The 22,322-nt window shown below is 46.0% G+C and overlaps 1 protein-coding gene across 1 annotated transcript; it reads right to left on the bottom strand.

The window, feature by feature from the left end:
• Positions 1-2,338: 2,338 nt before the first annotated feature.
• LOC119267294 (FRIGIDA-like protein 4a) lies at positions 2,339-6,477 on the bottom strand. Its single transcript, XM_037548663.1, has 3 exons — positions 5,140-6,477; positions 3,842-4,017; positions 2,339-3,041 (listed from the first exon to the last, which is right to left on the bottom strand). Exons 1-3 carry the CDS (start codon positions 6,383-6,385, stop codon positions 2,607-2,609), a joined length of 1,857 nt encoding a protein of 618 aa, XP_037404560.1. The 5' UTR covers positions 6,386-6,477; the 3' UTR covers positions 2,339-2,606.
• Positions 6,478-22,322: the final 15,845 nt, after the last annotated feature.

Genomic DNA, 22,322 nt, shown 5'->3' with positions numbered 1-22,322 from the left:
TGTTTTACACTATGTTTTTACATTGGTAATTTTACATAATATAAAATATTTTTTACGGCGAGTACATATTGTCTTACATTCTCTTTTTATGTATGAAATAAGAAAAAAATTACGAAACGTAAAAATACGGTGCATTGATGTCAAAATAGAGAGGGGGTAAAGAATAACTATTCCTCATCCAGGATGACGAATAGCACGACCCTATATATATACACACACACACACACACACACTAATGGCCCACCGTTGCATAGTGCGCCATTACTAGTTTAAACTAGTAATGGCGCACTATGCCACAGTGCGCCATTAATAGTTTTGCAAAAAAAAAGAATAAAAAAATACAGTAGTGGCGCACTGTGTGGCTGGTGCGCCATTACTAGTTAGAACTAGTAATGGCGCACTTTGCCTGGATGCGCCATTAGTATGTTTGAAAAAATAAAAAAAATATTACTAATGGCGCACCGTGTGTCTGGTACGTCATTAGTGTCTTCCACACTAATGTGCTGATGCGCCATTAGTATATAGTAGTGGCGCACCACTTGTCTGGTGCGCCATTAGTGTCAATTTCATCTATAGCCCTTTTCCTAGTAGTGTTATGAGGGAAAATGCATTAGAATTACTCCAAAAAGCATTATTATGCAATAAAACATAGTAAGTAACAGTAGGTAAATATGATGCAAAATGAACGTAACAATGCTCACTCATAGTCACGGAGTTGCACACTCTTGTCGGCATAGTCCCACATGTGTGGCCGCGGGGTTTGCTCACTCTCGCCCTCGTAGTCGCACACGCACGACTGCGGGAGGTGCTCACACACAACCGTGGAGTTGCACACTCTCGACTGTATAGTCCCACATGCGTGGCTACGGAGTTGCACACTCTCGTTCGCATAGTCGCACATGCGTGGCCGTGTAGTTGCACACTCTCGTCTGCATAGTCACATAGTCGCATACGCACGACTGCTGAGTTGCACACTCTCGTCAGCATATCGCACATGTGTGGCCGCGGAGTTGCACACTCTCGTTCACAGAGTCACACACGTACTGCTGCGGCAAGTGCTCACGTATGGACATGGACACTTTCGACGGCATATTCGCACTTGCGTGGCCACGAAGTTGCACAATCTCGTCCGTATAGTCACACATGAATTGTTGTGGGAGGTGCTCACACCCGGCCACGGAGTTGCACACTCTCATCGGCATAGTCGTATATGTATGGCCGCGGAGTTGCGCACTCTCGTTCGTATAGCCGCACACACAATGCTGCGGGAGTTGCACATGCATAATGAGGTGGTTGCTCACGCGTGACTGCAGAGTTGCACGCCCTGGCCGGTATAGTTGTTCAGACACAGACTGAGGGGTGGCACACTTATAGAGTAGTCCCTCGCGCGTTGTGGGGGTTGCACACACGCAATGACTACCAGGCAGCAATTGGTCAGGGTAGTTAACCTGGGCAGCAGACAAAATTGCACATTTCACTGTTAGAGAGTAGTATGGGGTGGTGACACTAGTGAAAATTGCATGTCCAGGCTTAGAGTGAAAAGTTGCACGTCCACTGTCAACTAGTTGCACATCAACGACTAATCAGTTGCACCAAAGGAGATTAAATTGCAAAAAAAAAATCGTCGAAATATAGCCATGCGAGATCTAGTTTTGAAGAGCACGTCGCGAGGATTCCAATGATGAAAACGTATCTCATTTTGATGCGCGAATTGAAAGGTATGCCTTTTCAAAATTTTAAAATCATAAATTAAATGCACAAGAGAATAAAACACATGCACTATAGGAAATAACTGTTCTCACGTTTAGTACTTCGTGAACAAAGGACAAGAAGGACAAAGTATTCCCCTTTATAATTATAAAGACCAAAATTTTCCTATTTTGGCCGGCTACTCCAGAACGCTAGGGAGTAGACGGCCGCTGTGTAGACGTATTCATTAAATTATTGCTCTCTAATATTCAACTAATTGATTCACTTAAAAAGTGCTTAAAATGAGTGTGTACATCACACCTGCCAAATCCCAAAAATAGCTATGGATTCAATCGTAGATCATTTTGTCCTAGTTGTATGCAACACGCATACTCCCATTCCCTAAAGTGGTAAAGGAGGCTCTTTTTGTCTCATTAGGACAAAGAAGAATTAGCAAGGTCAATATAGTACTCCCTCCGATCGGAGGGATCCATAGCGACATGTAACATGAATTGAAGGGAGTATAAGATATCGTGTTCGACATTCTTCTTCTGAATTAGAACAATTGTTCGACTATTTTTTGTTATTCCATGACAACGCACATGCATTCAGCTAGCCGAACCTAAATTTGATCTACACATGGAGAAACAAAAAAGACATATCTAGGTTTGAATAGAGTCAATGGCGTTCAATCTCTACAACATTCAGCATACAGTCTCATTCAGACAAACGGTATCTCGCATACAGAGCCAACCAAAAAGAAAGCAGCAGCATGTACTAAGACTGAATCTCTTCAAATGGCATCCAGTCGACCAAGAGTTACACGACGGCAAGGATAAATGTTACTACAACGCAAGTTGGTACAAATCAGCAAGAAACAGCAATTGGTCCAGCAACATCAACTGATATGGCTGGCCTTAGCGGTGGTACGGCTGCTGCGCCCCGAATGCTGCTCCAGGCCCGCCATACAACACGCCGCCACGCCGCGCTGCCATGCTCCCCGGCGCATAGTAGGGCTGAGCAGCAGCAGCCGGGTTCACATACCCAGCACGAGCCGCGTAACCAAAGGAACGGGACACTGGGTTCTGGAATGATGGCCCGTAGCCTGAGCCTGAGCCTGATGCCCTTGCGGACTTGGCAGCAGGGAAGGACTGAGGTCCGGCTGCTCCCCGTGCTCGCTTGTTCTGGAATCTGTTTCCGCTGCCTAGCCTCTTCCGGTCAGCCTTCTCTCTATCCATCCTCGCCACCTTCTTTTTTAAGTGCTCGATGTTAAATACCGATACTAGCTGGCAGGACTCGACACACCTGATGACAGCCTTGCAGGCGTTGCACTCCAAGGTCTTAGACTCCTCCTGGAGAAAAAAACATGAAGCCTTTCTTTAGTGCCACAAGTTACCAAGGACTGGAAAATGGATAGAGAACTGGAAAAAGGATAAAGGCATGCTTCATTTCCCATAGGCAAGTAGCTAAGGCCTCGAATCTTGGGGATAATGCTCATGAATTTAATGAGATTTTCCTCTTTTCGCCTAATTTATATCCTCTTTCCAACTGATATGAACACCCACGCTAACTTATCTCTCTCTGATTCCCACGACACAACACCATGGAAGCAAGGTCGTTTCCCTTTATTATTGTCTCTTGGTTTCATGACTTCCTAAATCTACATGCTGAACAAGAAAATAGGACTTATATTTTCAAACGGATGAAGTCTCAGCTAACCAACAGAAATAAATTTTTGCAATAGTGCATCCAAACTCGAAACAGGAAACCAAGCAAATCGAGGGCTAAAACAGTGGTCTGGATGGACTACATGGAACAAACTAATCTATGAACTCAATGATACCGATACGCAACATGATTCTACGACTGATGAATCAGATAAGCACTATAATTTTGAATCAACTGTTTAAATTTAAGAGGCGTAAGTGCTTTTGTGGAAATGATATACACATAATACTACTATACCAAAACCGATGCACGTCACAGATATGACAGAACTGCAGGTTGTTTAAATCAAAGGTATGTCACTAATTTCATTTCCTTCATCAATGATCTTCATGCAGGCATTCAGACAGAAAAAGGACCGATGACCAAACTGAATGATGAGTTTAACAAAAAGAAATCAAGTTCAGAGAGTGGGATGGAGTCTTACAACAGCAGAACTGGAGCGTCTTCCACTACTCAGAATGGCCTGGGCCTTCTCAGTTGAGTCCTTTATATAAGAGTTAAGAAGAGGTGCAGGAGGAAATCGCTCAAGCAAACATGCCTCATGAGCAATATATATAGCCTCAATTACATTTCCTGAAGTAACCAATTCCTGAACAACATCTGCAAAGTAATAACAGAATAGTTGAATCATGTCTTCTTTTCTCTGAACTACTAAACATATAGTAACCAGCAGATCTGGATAAAATACATAAGATGCTAATCATGTATAGTTCGAAACTCAATATGGAACCTTCAACAAAAGGTTAATCTAGTTAGAAGTAGTTGTGATTATCAATTAATCAAGTCTTTTAGATGGTTATTAAACAAGCCCCAAGAAAACAAACAAACAGATCACAACTTCAAAAGTACATTCTTCTCACCAATTCACTCAGTTGAAATGCAGTCCGGACTCCGGAGGCACAAAACTGACCAAAAGCAAGAAGCTGCTTAAATTCGTCAAGTTAACAAGGTCCTTCGAAACTTATTCTAAACCTTGTGATATTTTTTTGTTCATGAGTAAGCTCATGTAGAATTCAGTTCCTTAAATTTATACTCCCTCAGTTCCAAAATATAAGGTGTATTAGCTTTTTCAAAACTCAAACATGCGCATGTTTGACCAAGGTTTTAGGAAAATGTATCAATATCTACAGCACCAAATCTGTACCATTAGATCCATCATGAAAAGTATTTTCATATTTTATTGATTTTGTATTGTAGATGGTGATGTTTTATTCTATAAACTTATGCACCTTATATTCTGGAACGGAGGGAGTACCGTCCCATATTAAGTGTCGCTCAAATAGAATAATCTAAATGTATTTCAGTGCTAGATACATCCATTTGAGTGACACTTAATATGGGACGGAGGTGGTATGTCCTAATCCCTAAATACGGAGTATACCACCAAGAAGAAAGCAACATCACTACTACGTACTACCTTATAATACAACTCAAGAAGAACGTCATAAAAAGAATATTTAGCATGCCTACATGATTATTTAGATGCAGAAATCATACTACCAAATCAAACACATGATGAAAGCAATGAATCTTAAGTTGCTGCGTAAAGTAAGGAAAATGCAGGTTCTAAGGGCATTTCTTTCTCAATCTAGAAAATGACTTGATTTGCAAAGTAAACTCAAAAGAACGTCGCAATCCTCATACTCAATGAACTGAAGACCTGTACTAAATCAGATAAAAAACGTAACAAATTTAAAAACCATGCCAATAGGTCATCATTACCTGCGACGGTCTCCTCAAACCCGAGGATAAAGGCAAACCTCGCAAGTTCCTTCCTTCGACGGTTAGCAACAAACAGGCTCTTCAAGAACTCTCCATCAAACTTGTCTTTCAGTCCAAATGCCGCAACCATCTGCAGGAATAAATGTGCTTCTACTTGCCCCAGTGCACCCTTCTCCCCTTCCTTGTCAACTTCCCCCATTGCCTTTGTTTCTTCCTTAACTTCGCTCTTCCCTGCTTCTTCAGCTATCTTCTCATCAGCAGGAACCTCCACCTTTACCTCTTCTCCCTTCTTCTCCTTCAGTGCTTCCATCCCCGCTTCCTCTGGGTCCTCCTGTGTTTCATTTTCTACTTCATCTGGGTTCTCTTCCTCCTCATCACCTGATGCAGCCACCAGCTCCTCCTGGTCTTCCTCTTCTTCTTCCTCTTCCTCTTCTTCCTCTTCTTCCTCCTCCACCTCCTCCACCTCCTCCTCTTCCTCCTCTTTTGCATCTGCCTGCTCTACTTTCTTATCTGGCAACGCTGCATTATCAGCATCGTCAGCTTCTGTCATCTCCACCTCCTCATTGATGGGAGCTGGCGAGTCTCTCTTGATATCAAACCGCTCAGACCAGTTCTTTGCAACCACAGACGCCCTCTCAACCAACGTATCTCCTATCTCCGGCGGCTTCCGCCCATCTGAACCAAACAACGAGCGCAGCAGCATGCCGAGCACCCAGCACTGGTCTTCACCGGCGCCTTCACCGGCCTCCAGGAAATCGCTGAGCACATCGAGGACGAGGCGGGGTGGGTCCACGGACGCTGCTACGGTGGGGGCGATCTCCTTACGAACGGTGGCGAGCTCCCTGCGGCGCGCGGCCATAAAGCGCCAGAGCGCGGCAGCGTCCATGCGGCGGCATATCCACCTGAGGGCGCCACGGATGTCGGCGGGCGGCGGCGCGGCGGATTCGGCCTCGGCCTCGGCGAGGGCGGCCGAGAGCGCGTCGGAGGCCTCGGTGAGGCGCACGGGCACGGAGGCCTCGCGTGCCTCGAGCGCCGCGAGGGATTCGGAGGTGGACGCGTCGGCGGCGGCCAGGGCCTCGTCCACGGAGGCGGAGCGGGAGGCGACGTCCTGGTCGAGCGAGGCGAAGTGCGCGAGCGTGCGCGACCAGGCGTCGTGGCAGGTGGCCAGGAGTTGCTGCTGGGAGTCGAGATGCTCGAGGAGGCGCCGGACCTCGCCGGTGGCGGTGGGGTCGTCGGTGGTCGCCATGGCGGCGAGGGCTGGGAGGCGCTGGAGTTGGATTGGGGGCAGTTTCGAGATGGGTTCGTGGCCGTGTTGAGACGGCAGAAGCTGGGCTTTGGTTTGGACTTGCATCTGGACCCTAATGGGCTCAACTGTCCTGAATGTATGGACCTGTCGATAACAACTTTAGGCTTACCTAAAAAAAATAACAACTTTAGGCTGCACACTTTCCAAAAGTTCGGTATAAACAAAATAAAGTTTTTTTAACATCAGTACAGGCACAAGCGCTCATATATGTACGTGCATAAATCTTTACATAATATTAAAGGATGGAGACTTTTATAGTTCTCCATACGTCATCTATTTATAACCGTTGAGGGCTCCTTTGGTTTGTAGGAATTTTATAGGATTTTCATAGGATAGAATTTGTATAGAAAAATTTCCTTTGAAGCCCTTTGGTTTGTAAAATGAATTCCTATTCCTATATAGGATAGGAATCAATCCTTCACATTTTGAAGAAAAAAAAATTAGCTAAGACTCAATGGAAAAATTCCTATCCTATGCATCAAATGACATCTCTTTCTCTATAGGAATTGAGATGTATGTCATCTCACTTCCTATGATTTTATTATTTCTATAACATTTCTATCCTATGAATCAAAGGAGGCCTGATTTTATGATAACCAATTACGATTGACCGCTGAGATTTAAATTAGATTTGTGCACGTGTGTATAAGAAACAAAACGTTGTTGGACGACGGCCCACACCGATACCACGATAACCTTCACGTATTTGCTTCCGATCGATCTCATCCCTAGCCATTAAAAGAATTCTCCCCAGGATGCATCGCCGCACCCATCTCCCATCGATGCCCCGCCATCCTCCTTGTACATGCTCTGCTGTCTGAATCTCGCCGCCGCGCCCGTGCTGCTCGCTGTAGCATGTGATCGCGGCGATCGGGACCGCATCCCTCCGCAAACAGCGGCGGTGATGGAGGGCGCCGCCCAGCTCCTGACAGACAGACTCGCGGGGTGCTTGAATTTGGTTGTGGCGTGCGAGGAGAACCGTATGGTGTTGTCTGATGCGTGTTCTGGACTGGGACGTTTGGTCGGTTGACGCCACATATGAGCAGCTCCTGAGCTTGATCGCTTGATGTGTGCACGCATACATGCGGCGGTGCTGGCGCTCCTCCGGCATTACGCGAGCTGGGGGAAGGGAGGAGAGAGGAAAGGAAGGCACAGGGGGCGGAGGCGCGAGTGCTCCTCCGGTGAAGCGAGATGGCAGCAAGCATGGGCGCTCAGGTTCAGGTGCGCACGAGCTCGGTGGGTCTCGTTGTCGCCTGCGACCGATCCACATGGGTGGTGTTGAAATTATGGCACCTGGTGGGTCGTAGCGTCGTCTCACGTCCATCCGCGTGAATCCTCTTTGCGTGGCCTTCCGAAGCAAAGGCAGGAAAGGAAACAGTCTGAGAGATAGATAGATAGATAGATAGATAGATAGATAGATAGGGGATGAGAGAGGGCGATAGAATAGGACTGTCACAAATGGATAAGTTTTGGAGAATACGTGATGGCTGTACTTGGCAACCGCTGGACCCAACGAGCAGGCAGATTTTGCTTTGGTTTTTTGGGTTGATTGCTGAACCATGATCGTCCAATTTTGATTCCAAATCGTCTGTGGAAAAGGGGTCTGATCCAACGCATCGTCTCCTTCCTCGTCTCCATAGCGTTTCAGCCTCCCGTCTTCAATGTTCGATCCGCTCCCATGTAAGCCACAGACGCTATATGCCCTCTGCCCCACGTTTCCCGTCTCCTGATTTTCCTGCGGTGAGATGGCCGAGTTCGAGCGAGAGGCCTTCTACCATGAGTGGCACCGTCAGCGGCTGAGCACCAACGACCTATACTCGAACTGGACGTGGTGGTCGTCATGCTCGATAGGATATAGATCACAGGCACGCTCATCGGTGCGCTCCTGCACCCACTGACACTGCCCATGAGCTCAGGGGTCCCGGTCCAGCTGCGTCGGCATGCAGCAGGCGCCCGCACACGCCCATGCCTACGACGCCGGCGCCTGCGAGTACATCGGACAGGAGGAGGAGGATGCACAGAGCTTTGATGCATTAACTGTATAACCTCTCTGTAGATGTCTCATGTGTGCGCACATGCATCGAATGTACGTCTAACCACATGGCGAGTACATCGGACATGGATGGCGCGTGCAAGAACTGTAGTTTTTCTTTAGTTTCGTCAGAGAAATAAGGACATGAACCATGACACCCCCTTTCCTAGGATTGGCAATTGATCTTGTGTTATGTAACTAGGATGATCTACTCTGTAAGTTTCCTTTTCACTTTTTATGTGTAATAAATCACTAATCAATTACTAAGAAATCCCTTCACCAACAAAGCCAGCATTTGAGGGTGTAGAGGAGGTGTAACACATTGTCACCACCATCACCATTTCCCTCTAGAGCTGGTGTGTATACTTTACCCTAGATCTTCAGGGACGTCTTAAAAAGATAACAATTTGGACCCTAGCTCAGTTAGCTATATATTTGATGTGTACGTGTGTGTATATATTTGATGGAGCCATCTAATTTAGACTTGAAATTACAATAATGTAGAATTTCCTTTCAACTTGCTAATTCAATTTACTTATTTTTTTAGTCTATTATAATTCTAAACAACATAATTTTTACAATGTTTTCCAAAAAGATGTTTCTTACATCTGCTTATATCACTTTGATGTGAGATGGGTTGTAAATACTGGTCTCTAAATAATTTTGTTAGAGTTGTTGTTATTAATTACCTTATTTAAGCTAGACGGCATGTAGTGCATGTATTGTACATTTCCATAGACGAAATGACTAATTATTATGCATACATTTTTTACACCATTAGCATGGTGTGAAGGAGACATCGGCAGCGGTGATCATTGCAAGATCTTATGTTCATCTCAATATCCAATGGTTGACTTCGGCAGTGGGGTGCAAATTATGGGTGACTACTTGACACAGAGGAATGGTTGTGCAGCAGCGGCGGTCACATCGCATGTAACTGCTGGGATAGTGAAAAAGTGGTGGCGACAACAATTGCATGACTTTGGTGATGGTGCTACCGAGCACTTGGTCGCGAGGTCCGGGGTGAAAGCCTAGGTCCGACCCGAGCTGGTTATGCCTGACAATGGCGATGTTTTTTACGTCGTTACCTTGTTGAAGGCATTGCCCGAATATGCTCCGGCTGATTTTTCAGGGTGAAAACCTAGATTCTTCCCTTGGTGGTTGGATCCGGTGCGGGCGACGCTTGAGTGTCGCTCCCTTCTTCAAGGCGTTGTTGTTGAAGAACCTCGTTGCCTGTGTGGTGTCATTAGGTAATTGATGCGGACATGGTGTTTACTAAAGTTTGCCAATCGTGGCTCTGATCAGTTTGGATTTTCCTTTTTTCCTCGATACACATAGCTTTGGTCTTATGTGACTTTGGTATTTGTCCCATTGTTTCTCGTGTGTGTGCATGTCTGTCTTGGCTGTGTGCATCCTAGCTATGTAGAGGCCGGGCGTGTGCTTTTTGAGTTTGTATCCTCTTGATGCTTCTTTTTGAGCTAATAAAAACTGGGACACAGATAGGACTCGCCATTCCTCCATGAAACAAGTTCACAGTCAAAAGAGAGGGGTGGTATGAGGGACGGGGCGAGGGCGGTCATGGAACATGTGCGGGGAGGAACTCACGAAGGGCGGCCCTCACATCCACCTGTGCCATGAGGTGGTTAAGCTCATCACCTTGGGATTGACCACGTCTAGACACATTGTGATGAGATGAACATGACAGCCATTGTTGGTGTGTGTGGCACCATGTTGAAATAGAGGGCACAGATGAAGGGATCCCTGAGCCATGCTTATTAGTGCAAGGATGTGGGACATTTTCTCTCCCATTGCAACGCACGGGCATTTGTGCTAGTTACTTCATATATCATTAGCCCTTGCTTAAGCCGCCATTCTGAACATGCACTATACTTGTTAACTTATAATCAATCATCTTGAGCCAACGAATTCTTCCTTGTCTTTTAGGTTGTCTTTTCACCATGTCGCCCAAAACAATCACGACCTGCAACTGGGTTCCATCCACAGTCACTGAGGACACCTTGAAAGATTTCGTTACCGTTGGATATTTGCCAGATAAGAGTGTGATGCATTGTCGTGTTCTTGACCCGGGCGAAGAGAAGCCTCAGCCTAAGGATGGTGAAGTTATCGTATTTACCGATCATATGAACCGGGGTTTCTCACCACTCGACTCTAAATTCTTCAGAGATATCCTAAACTTCTTCAAACTCCATCCGCAAGACATTGGACCCAATTCCATATCAAACATATGTAACTTCCAAGTCTTTTGTAAGGTATACCTTCAAGAAGAGCCTAGTGTTGATCTTTTCAGAGAGTATTTCTACTTGAACCGGCAGAATGAGTTCACAAATGGGCCTAGCTTGGAACTTGGCGGGATTTCAATTCAACGCAGACGAGATGCCATCTTTCCTCAAGTAGCTCTGCCAAGCCATCCTAAAGACTGGAACCAAACATGGTGTTGGAAATATGCCCTAGAGGCAATAATAAAATGGTTGTTATTGTATTTCCTTGTTCATGATAATTGTCTATTGTTCATGCTATAATTGTATTAACCGGAAACCGTAATACATGTGTGAATACATAGACCACAACATGTCCCTAGTAAGCCTCTAGTTGACTAGCTCGTTGATCAATAGATGGTCATGGTTTCCTGACCATGGACATTGGATGTCATTGATAACGGGATCACATCATTAGGAGAATGATGTGATGGACAAGACCCAATCCTAAGCCTAGCACAAGATCGTATAGTTCGTCTGCTAAAGCTTTTCTAATGCCAAGTATCATTTCCTTAGACCATGAGATTGTGCAACTCCCGAATACCGTAGGAATGCTTTGGGTGTACCAAATGCCACAACGTAACTGGGTGGCTATAAAGGTGCACTACGGGTATCTCCAAAAGTGTCTGTTGGGTTGGCACTAATCGAGACTGGGATTTGTCACTCCGTGTAAACGGAGAGGTATCTCTGGGCCCACTTGGTAGGACATCATCATAATGTGCACAATGTGACCAAGGAGTTGATCACGGGATGATGTGTTACGGAACGAGTAAAGAGACTTACCGGTAACGAGATTGAACAAGGTATCGGGATACCGACGATCGAATCTCGGGCAAGTACTATAACGGTAGACAAAGGGAATTGTATACGGGATTAACTGAATCCTTGACATCGTGGTTCATCTGATGAAATCATCGTGGAACATGTGGGAGCCAACATGGGTATCCAGATCCCGCTGTTGGTTATTGACCAGAGAGATGTCTCGGTCATGTCTGCATTATTCCCGAGCCCGTAGGGTCTACACACTTAAGGTTCGATGACGCTAGGGTTATAGGGAAAGTATGTACGCGGTTACCGAATGTTGTTCGGAGTCCCGGATGAGATCCCGAACGTCACGAGGAGTTCTAGAATGGCCCGGAGGTGAAGATTGATATATTGGACGAAGGGTTTTGGAGTCCGGAAGTGTTCCGGAGGTACCGGGTGATGATCAGCATGACCGAAAGGTGTTTCGGGAGCCCCGGCAAGTGTTGGGGGGCTTCATGGGCCAAGGGAAGGGGGAAAACCAGCCCACTAAGGGGCTGTGCGCCCCCCTCACCTATTCCCACGTGACCAGGGGGTTTGGGGCGCCCCATCTAGGGTTCCCACCTCCTGGCTTGGGGGCCAAGTCACCCAAGGGGGAGATCCCATCTGCCCTGGCCGCCGCCCCCTAGGGGAAACCCTAGGGCGCCTCCCCTTGCCCTTTCCCCTATATATAGTGGAGGTTTCTAGGCTGCACAAGACACGAGTCTCTCTCTCCCAAGGCACAGCCCTACCTCTCTCCCTCCTTGTCTCTCGTAGTGCTTGGCGAAGCCCTGCTGGAGTACCGCGCTCCTCCACCACCACCACGTCGTCGTGCTGCTGCTGGACGGAGTCTTCCCCAACCTCTCCCTCTCTCCTTGCTGGATTAAGGCATGGGAGACGTCACCGGGCTGCACGTGTGTTGAACGCGGAGGCGCCGTTGTTCGGCGCTTAGATCGGAATTGACCGTGATATGAATCGCTACGAGTATGACTACCTCATCCGCGTTCTAGTAACGCTTCCGCTTAGCGATCTACAAGGGTATGTAGATGCACTCCCCTTCCCCTTGTTGCTAGATTACTCCATAGATTGATCTTGGTGATGCATAGAAAATTTTAAATTTCTGCTACGATCCCCAACACATGGTTCTACTGCAAAGATATCTCTCCATCTGATGAGAATCCGTTGTCGGGTTACCGGCCTGAGCGCCTTGATTCAAATTACCAACTCCCTGATAAACTTACCACCGCCGAACGCAAGAAGCTTATTCCTACCATCAGAAAAGTTCAAGCCTTGCTAGGAAATGGCTTAACTGGAGTCAACTTAATCCGCTACTGGGTCGCATGGCGGATCATCCCCTTAAGCCGCCGATCCGATTTGATGTGCAACTATACCGGAGGAACAAATTATCCTTTATGTCATAGCTCTCTATGACTGACTGAAGAGGCCATCGTTGATATGGCGACCACACTTGTAAATAGTAAGTATGAAGACTGCAGCAAAGCGGGTTTGAATCCTTTCTGCAAGCTTAACCCAGTGCCAGAGGTAATTTTTTTTATTTCTTTCTCCTTCAACATTTAAACATTGCATGAACTCCAATATGTTATCCTTCCATAGGCTAAATCTGACTTCTGGAAGGCCAAATATGACCATGAGGCTGCTAAAAAGGCCAAGGCTAATGCGAGAGCCGCCAAAAAGACCAGCAGGCGGTCTAAAAAGAAACCAAGCGCCTCGGAGTTGCTAAAGCTGGATGACGCCTCTGAGTCAGAGGTAGCCCTTGATTCTCTTGGCTTGTTTTTAACAACCTTATTGACACTGAATATTGCCAGGATGACACGGGGGCCAGCCAGGCAGTCGAAGAAGAGATAATTACTATTTCCTCCGACTCAGAACCTTTACCAAGGCAGAAACTTCAGCGGGTAACCCAAAAAGTAAGGTTTTCACACCCCTTGGCTTATTTAGATCCTCATTTTCTTTTGAAACGACAGCAACATGAGAGCCGCCGCCAGACCTGGACCGGTGGAGATGAAGATTTAATCTCCGGTTTACCAAACACTCCTCCAAAACTGCAAAATGAGGTTCTTTTAACTTTAACTCTTGTATTTACCAGTGAGTTACTTTCATTAATCACTCAATTTTGATTCCATCTTTGCAGGAAATTTCCCGTTCCTCTTCTGGCAACTCATCGTAGACTCAATTGCCGGCTTTCAAGACTGCCCCTGGGTAAAGATAATTATCTCTCCTCTGTTCTTTTATATCTTCATCATTATGCTGACTTGTCAAAATTCCTTTTAGTGGTCAAGCAAAGCCCAACAAAAAAGCAAAGGTGATGAAGCCGGCCGTGGATTCGAAAGCTGCTGAACCGGATCAGTCAACCCTTGTGCCAGAACACCCTGAACAACCAGAAGACCCTGCTCTCAATGTTCAACCGGATTTACTTGAGCCGTCTGTTCATGAGACCACTATTGATCCGTCAAGTATTGAACCATCAAGCTTAGCTAACCCTCCAGAGACTCATGGTGATGACGTTTTGATCACTGGTTCCAGATTCGTTGAACCGGGGAATCCAACTGTACTAGCGAGACACTCTGCCAAGCAAGAGGTCATGGAAAGACGGAAAGTGAGGTTCGATGTCTCTCACTATGCTCAATTGAGTAATAGTGAAGTGCTATCTGGTTATCTCAGTCAAGTACACTCCAGCCGTGATTTGGAAATTGAGATGGTCAAACAGATGCACCAAAAGTATGAGGTACGTTCTCTGGCTTATATAAGTTATATATCCTGCCAACCCTCAAGTCTTCTGATTATGATGAGATTGAATGATCTGTAGACTTAAAAAACTTACAAGCCTCTGTCTTAGATTCCCTCCAAGTCTGGTTTATAACTAAACCAGATGCTGATAGTATTTCAATTTGCATGTGTAGTCCCCAAAGACCGGTTTAATCAGTATGAATGAGCTGGTCTTTTTGATCATTGTATATAACTGCACTGTATAGCCCCCATGAGTCGACTGAGACTGTTGAGAGCTCACCCGGCTCATTTTTAACAGGAAAACAAGCAATATGCATTAGCCCCCAAGTGCCAAGTGTTGTTGCTTGCAAAGCACTTGGGACTTGTTAGAAAGAGCCAACTCCTTTGAAAAATTTCATTGACAAGCATTAGCCCCCAAGTGCCAAATGTTGTTGCTTGCAAAACACTTGGGACTTGTATTTTGTAATCCGCCATGAAACTTAATGAATTTATGCTGTATGCAGACTGCAACCACATAACTGGAAGCTCAATTGTCCGAGGCCAAGACCCACCTGGCGGCTCAGGAGACTGAGACAAAAAAGGCGGAATCAAAATTCCAGTTGAGTGTGTCTGAACCAGAAAAATTGAAGACCAACTTTACTGCGGAGAAAGAGGCTTGGGCAAATGAGAAGACTGCCTTGACGCAGCGTGCTGAGAAAGCCGAGGCGGCTCTGGAAGAGGTTACCACTGAACTCACCGGTTTAAAGAACCGTGTGTCTCAAATGGTTTCTGCAATCTTCGGTAAGTCACCTTGTTATATACCCAAAGTAAATATTTGTCATCATAATATAAGCCTCCAGTTAACCAATTGTGTAAACTTTGCAGGTCCCAGGAGTAGCAATCTGAGTCGAGATACATTGATCAAGCTCAAGGCGGTTTATACTTTATACGCTTGTGGAGCAATTATATACTGGAGCTCAGCGGACTCTTGCCACTATCTCCCCAGCCAATCAAGGACCAAATCTGTTAAGTGATGTCTTGAAGAAGTTGTCCATCTTGCCCACCAGGTTCCAAGAAATCAAGCGATCTTGTGCTAGAGCCGGAGCGGTGACAGCCTTGAGCCGTTCAAAAGCCTGGGTACCAGAATTAGACCCAGCAGACGTAGCCAGCGGGTATCCTAGTCTCAAGGAAGATGGAACCCCTTTTGACCAACAAGACTTTGCTGCCTGTGTCAAAGAGATCTGCCCTCATGCTACAATAATTGCATAAGAGACCAACCTCACCAAATATCAGTCGGGTTATGATGCAGATAACCAGAAGATGCCGACCCCTTCATATAAAGTGATACACACTTTCGCCCCTGATATCGATCCATCTGATCTGATTGATGATGAAGCTGAATTCGTCGCTGTACGTGGCTTTCACTGGTCCAAACCCAACTTCCAGACGGTGGCGGAGGAGGACGAACCGGCAAGGGATGTGTCACAACCTTCAAGTCAGCCAGGCCAAGATTCCTGAACCGGGGCCGGTTTATTGTCTGCTCGTTGCTATGTTTAAAAACAATCATATTTTTGGGCACCAAGCGCCTTGTAATAGGCTAGCTTTAAAACTTCTTGTTCTGCTATGCCATCGTGCATATTGTGCTATTCATGACACTATTTATCCGCTATGCGAAGATATGCCATATATGCTTGATGATATTATCAATTTTAAATATGTTCCTGCATACAACAGGTGAAAAGTTTCCTGGCGGTTTACAACTGGACGGGTTATAAGGATGCAATATAATCTTATCATGATTTATAATCAAGACTGGACTAAATAATAATCATATATGATTAAAAATATGTCATACCTGTGATATTTGATCACCCCTGTTGGTTTACCAAGTCAGTGCAGTAAAGGCGATAACCCAAGACTTTGGACACTGGTAATTATCAGAGATTGTCGGCTTATGAATAAAGCCGGACCGTGTAAATAAACACCGGATATTATCTTTATTTCATACTGGCGACTTATAGTCGAAGACCAGGCTAGGTTAATGAACACCGGTTATTGTCATATATGACTCAGAAGGCATTATAAGCCTTATTGATTTTCAACCATGTATTACTATGTCACAACAAAAAATCTCAAAAAGACGTTCAAATCAAACAACAGAAAATCCAAGGCTTTCATAGGCCGCCAAGCCAAAATATCTTCTTCAATGAAACTAGCATTAGCCACTGGAAGGTACGTGCTTTCTGTGAGCCAGCTCTCACATTACCTAATCGACATTTTAACCCAGATAAGTTCAGTTCTTATTTAAAGATAGACTTATCAGGAGTACGCGGGGTCAGAGTAGCATCGTGCATCACAAGCCGATTTATCCAAGTTTCAAGGAAGGCAGCTTTATCAGCCCGAGCTTATCCTTGCTTTCCATAAACTGTGCCCTCACATGACAAACTGGCGTTTTAACCTTAATGAGTTTAGGGTCTTGTTTAAAAGATTGACTATTACGAGTTTGGCGGGTCAATCAGGATTACCTGATGGAGAAGCATCTGGCGTACAGGCGGGATAACCCGGGGTTTTAGGTGAATACACGTGGCTTCCAAGCCTAGCTTTTATAGCCTATTACAAGGTTATGAACTCTTTGTTCTTTATAACAAAAGAGCCCCCAAGCAATATTTTGAGCTATGCTCAAGGGGTACCTATGTTTGAGTTGTGCTTTTGCAACGGACTCTCTTTGGACCCTTTAACCTGGGTAGTAAGCCCCCAAGTTTTTTATGTGGCCTATAAGCCGGATCAAAGGGTAATTATAACTTTGCTGTATAAAGCAGAAGCCCCCATGTGACCAAAAACTCATCATGTAAAGAGGAAAAAACGACAGAGGCCCTGCTTTAGCAGGCATGCCGGCTTTATTATATCGATCATAATATATACATTGTCAAAATATGTACATTTGACGAGCTGGTGGCTCAAGTGTAGTAAGGCCTAAGGTGAGCAATATTCCAGGGCCGGCGGGTCTCTTCCTCCGACATGCGTGAGTCCTTGTGGTCTCGAACATCGATAAGGTAATATGACCCGTTGTTTAAATTCTTGCTGACCACAAAGGGTCCTTCCCAAGGTGGGGATAACTTGTGCATATCAGTCTGATCCTGGATAAGCCGGAGCACCAGGTCGCCTTCTTGGAAAGTTCTGGTTTTAACCCAACGGCTGTGATAACAGCGCAAATCTTGCTAGTAAATCGCCGAACGAGCCGCTGTGATGTCACACTCCTCATCCAACAGGTCAAGTGCTTCTTGACGTGCTCTTTCATTGTCAGCTTCAACATAAGCTACGACACGAGGTGAGTCATGATGGATGTCACTAGGGAGAACTGCCACTGCTCCGTAAACCATGAAGAAAGGTGTGTATCCCGTAGATCTGTTTGGGGTGGTATTGATGCTCCATAACACGGAAGGTAATCCTCTACCCAACAACCCGGCGTTCTGCAGGGGAACCATAAGCCGGGGCTTGATGCCTTTCAAGATCTCTTGATTGGCTCTCTCCGCTTGACCATTAGATTGAGGGTGAGCCACTGATACATCAAGCCGGATGTGCTCACATTGACAAAATTCTTCCATAGCACCTTTAGAGAGATTAGTGCCATTTTCTGTTATAATGCTGCGTGGAAAGACAAAACGGAAGATCACCTTCTTCATGAATTGAACCACCGTTGCTGCATCACACTTACTGACCGGCTCTGCCTCTACCCACTTAGTGAACTTATCAACCGCCACCAAAAGGTGGGTCTTCTTGTCCTTGGATCTTTTGAAAGGTCCAACCATATCAAGCCCCCAAACTACAAATGACTAAGTAATTGGAATCATCCTCAATTCTTGAGCCGGCACATGGGCTCGTCGTGCAAATTTCTGACATCCATCACACCTGCTGACAAGGTCCTCCGCATCAGCATGAGCTGTAGCCAATAAAACCCATGACGGAAATCTTTAGCCACAAGGGATTTTGAACCGGTATGATGACCACAATCTCCTTCATGAATCTCTCATAAGATCCCACAACCCTCTTCTGGAGAAACACAACGTTGAAACGCCCCTGTGACACTGCGATGATGTAGCTCTCCATTAACAATTGTCATTGACTTAGACCGCCGGGTTATCTGCCTGGCTAAGGTTTGATCCTGAGGTAACTCGCCCCGGGTCATATAAGCCAAATAAGGAACTGTCCAATATGGAATTACATGAAGAGCCGCCACCAGCTGAGCCTCCGGGTCAGGGATAGCCAGATCCTCCTTTGTAGGTAACTTGACCGACGGGTTATGTAAAACATCAAGAAAAAAATTAGGCAGCACTGGCTTATGTTGAGAGCCCAATCGGCTTAAAGCATCCACCGCTTCATTTTTCCTCTAATCAATATTCTCAACTTGATAACCCTTGAAGTGACCAGCGATAACGTCCACCTCTCGCCGATAAGTCGCCATGAGCGGATCCTTAGAATCCCAAGTACCAGAGACTTGCTGAGCCACCAAGTCCGAGTCGCCGAAGCACCTAACCTGGCTTAAGTTCATCTCCTTAGCCATCTGAAGACCGTGGAGCAAGGCCTCATACTCAGCTACATTGTTAGTGCAAGGAAACATCAAACAGAGAACATAACAAAATTTATCACCTCGAGGGGAAGCAAGCACAACTCCAGCCCCCGAGCCTTCCAACTTTCTGGACCCGTCAAAGTGAATAGTCAAATACGTGTTATCTGGCTTTTCCTCAGGCATCTGCAGCTCTGTCCAATCATTGATGAAATCCACCAGTGCCTAAGACTTGACGGCCGTGCGAGGCACATATTTTAACCCGTGAGGTCCAAGCTCAATAGCCCACTTAGCAACCCGGCCAGTTGCCTCCCTGTTTTGGATGATATCTCCCAAAGGAGCAGAGCTAACCACAGTGATGGGATGACCCAGAAAATAGTGTTTAAGCTTCCGGCTGGCCAAGAACACCCCATATACAAGCTTCTGCCAGTGCGGATATCTTTGCTTGGACTCAATAAGCACCTCACTGATGTAATAAACGGGCCTTTGAACTGGATATTCCTTGCCTGCCTCCTTTCTTTCTACCACAATGGCAACACTGACAGCCCGGCTATTAGCAGCCACATATAACAACAAAGGCTCCTTATCAATAGGGGCGGCAAGCACGGGCGGCTCAACTAGCTGCTTCTTTAAATCCTCAAACGTTGCATTAGCAGCATCACTCCGGACGAATTATCTGTCTTTTTCATCATCTAATACAAAGGGATGGCCTTTTCTCCCAACCGGCTTATGAACCGGCTTAATGCCGCAATATGACCCGCCAGACGTTGCACATCATTGACACATGCCGGTTTAGCCAGAGAATTAATGGCTTTGATCTTTACCAAATTAGCTTCAATGCCTTTGTTGGACACCAAAAAACCCAAGAGCTTGCGTGCCGGCACACCAAAGACACACTTGGCCGGGTTAAGCATCATCTTGTATACCCGGAGATTATCAAAGGTTTCCTTCAAATCATCTATCAATGTCTCTTTCTCTCTGGATTTCACCACAATATTATCCACATAAGCATGAACATTACGCCCAATTTGGTTATGAAGGCAATTTTGCACACATCTCTGATAAGTCGCCTGGGCACTCTTGAGCCCAAAAGGCATAGACACATAGCAGAAGGCTCCAAAAGGAGTTATGAAAATTGTCTTCTCCTGGTCCTTAACTGCCATCTTGATCTGATGATAACCAGAATAAGCATCCAAAAAACTCAAACGCTCACAACCCACCGTACCATCAATAATCTGATCAATACAAGGGAGAGCAAAAGGATCAGCCGGACATGCCTTGTTCAAATCCGTGTAGTCCACACACATACGCCAAGTGTCGTTCTTCTTAAGTACTAGCACCGGGTTAGCCAACCACTCAGGATGGAAAACTTCAATGATAAACCCAGCTTCCAAGAGCCAGGCTACCACCTCTCCGATGGCCTACCGTCTCTCCTCATTAAAACGGCAAAGGAACATTTTGACCGGTTTAAACTTTGGATCAATATTAAGAGTATGCTCAGCGAGTTCTCTCGGTACACCCAACACGTCTGAAGGCTTCCATGCAAAGATGTCCCGGTTCTCATAGATGAACTCGATGAGCGTGCTTTCCTACTTCGGATCCAGATTAGCACTGATGCTGAACTGCTTGGATGAGTCGCCAGGAACAAAATCAACCATCTTAGTATCATCTGCTGATTTAAACTTTAAAACCGGATCATGCTCTGTGGTTGGCTTTTTCAAAGATGTCATATCTGCCGGGTCAACATTGTCCTTGTAAAATTTTAACTCCTCCGTTGCACAAACCGACTCAGCATAAGCCGCATCCCCTTATTCACATTACAGAGCTATCTTATGGCTCCCATGCACTGTAATGGTTCCTGTGTGACCCGGCATCTTGAGCTGCAGATACACGTAACACGGCCGCGCCATGAACTTGGCATAAGTCGGCCATCCAAACAGAGCGTGATATGGGCTGTGGATCTTGACTACTTCAAAGGTCAACATCTCTGACCTAGAGTCATGATCATCTCCAAAAACAACTTCTAGAGCTATCTTACCAACTGGATATGCCGACTTACCAGACACCACGCCATGGAAAACAATGTTTGACGTCTTAAGATTTTTATCAGTCAACCCCATGCGACGGAAAGTTTCATAATAAAGGATATTGATGTTGCTCCCTCCGTTCATGAGTACTTTGGTAAACTTATACCCTCCGACCTGAGGTGCGACCACCAAAGCCAAATGACCCGAATTATCAACCCGGGGCGGGTGATCTTCCCGACTCCACACGATGGGCTGCTCAGACCAACGCAAATAATGAGGAATCGCCGGCTCAACAACATTGACTAATCTCTTATGAAGCTTCTGGTCACGCTTACACAAGCTAGTGGTGAACACATGATATTGCCCACTATTCAACTGCTTCGGGTTGCTCTGATAACCAGACTGTTGCTGCTGCTGACCCCCCTGATTACTCTGCTAGTTGTAACCACCATGGTTGTTATAATTACCTTGATTTCCTTGGAATCCAGAGTTAGAACCGCCGCCGCCATAACCTGGACCATGAGAGCCAGGCCCAGAACCGCCACCTGGCCCATGGCTATCATGAAGAAGATTGGAATTCTTGTACTCCTTCATAATGTGACAATCCTTCCATAGGTGCCCGGATGGTCTTTCTTTCATACCATATTTTGGGCAGGGCTGATTTAACATATGTTCAAGATTTACACCGGATCCTCCGGCCCATGGGGGCAGTTTACCCTTGCGATGCTGACCATTATTCTGTGCATTGGTGTTAGCCACAAAGTAAAAACTATTATCAGCCTTGCGCTTACCATTGCCTCCTGGGTTATACTGCTGCCCCTTGGCGTTGCTGCTCTTCCTTCCCTTCCCCGGCTTTTCATCATCAGACTCAGGGTCCTTGGGACTATCAGAGTCAGCATACTTAACGAGAGCCGCCATGAGCGTCCCCATGTCATAGCAGTGGCGTTTGAGCCGCCCTAGTTTCTGCTTCAAGGGCGTGAAACCACAATTGTTCTCCAACATCAACACCGCTAAGTCGGCATTGATGCGATCTGACGAGTGCAAGATTGTTGAGGCCCGGCGCACCCAATGGGTTGTTGACTCACCTTCTTCTTGAACACAGGAGGCCAGATCCACAATTGACATGGGCTGTTTACATGTATCCTTGAAGTTCTGGATAAACTGGGCCTTTAACTCGGCCCATGACCGGATGGAATTAGCAGGGGGCCCCTTCAACCAAGTGCGGGTTGTCCCTTCTAACATCAGGGAGGAAGTATTTAGCACATGCAGCCTCGCTGACATCCAGCAACTCCATGGCCATCTCATAACTCTCAATCCATGCCTCAGGACTTAAATCGGCTGTATAGTTAGGCACCTTGCGATGACCTTTGAAATCCTTGGGTAGGTGCTCATTGCACAGATCCGGCACTAAGCATGGCATGCCCAAATTTCTAAAGGTTACAACTGGCTCCACAGAAGTGGTTGGACGAAC

Source organism: Triticum dicoccoides, chromosome 3A (genome assembly GCF_002162155.2).
Source record: "Triticum dicoccoides isolate Atlit2015 ecotype Zavitan chromosome 3A, WEW_v2.0, whole genome shotgun sequence".
NCBI classification, from domain to species: Eukaryota; Viridiplantae; Streptophyta; class Magnoliopsida; order Poales; family Poaceae; genus Triticum; species Triticum dicoccoides.
This window is presented reverse-complemented; position numbering and strand designations above follow the sequence as displayed.

Excerpts from the sequence above, each read along its gene's own strand:
- LOC119267294 (XM_037548663.1), bottom strand. The coding sequence starts at position 6,385 with ATGGCGACCACCGACGACCCCACCGCCACCGGCGAGGTCCGGCGCCTC. Across the intron at positions 4,018-5,139 it reads GTTTGAGGAGACCGTCGCAG|ATGTTGTTCAGGAATTGGTT; the intron begins GTAATGATGACC and ends ATTACTTTGCAG. Across the intron at positions 3,042-3,841 it reads GACGCTCCAGTTCTGCTGTT|GAGGAGTCTAAGACCTTGGA; the intron begins GTAAGACTCCAT and ends TTTTTTCTCCAG.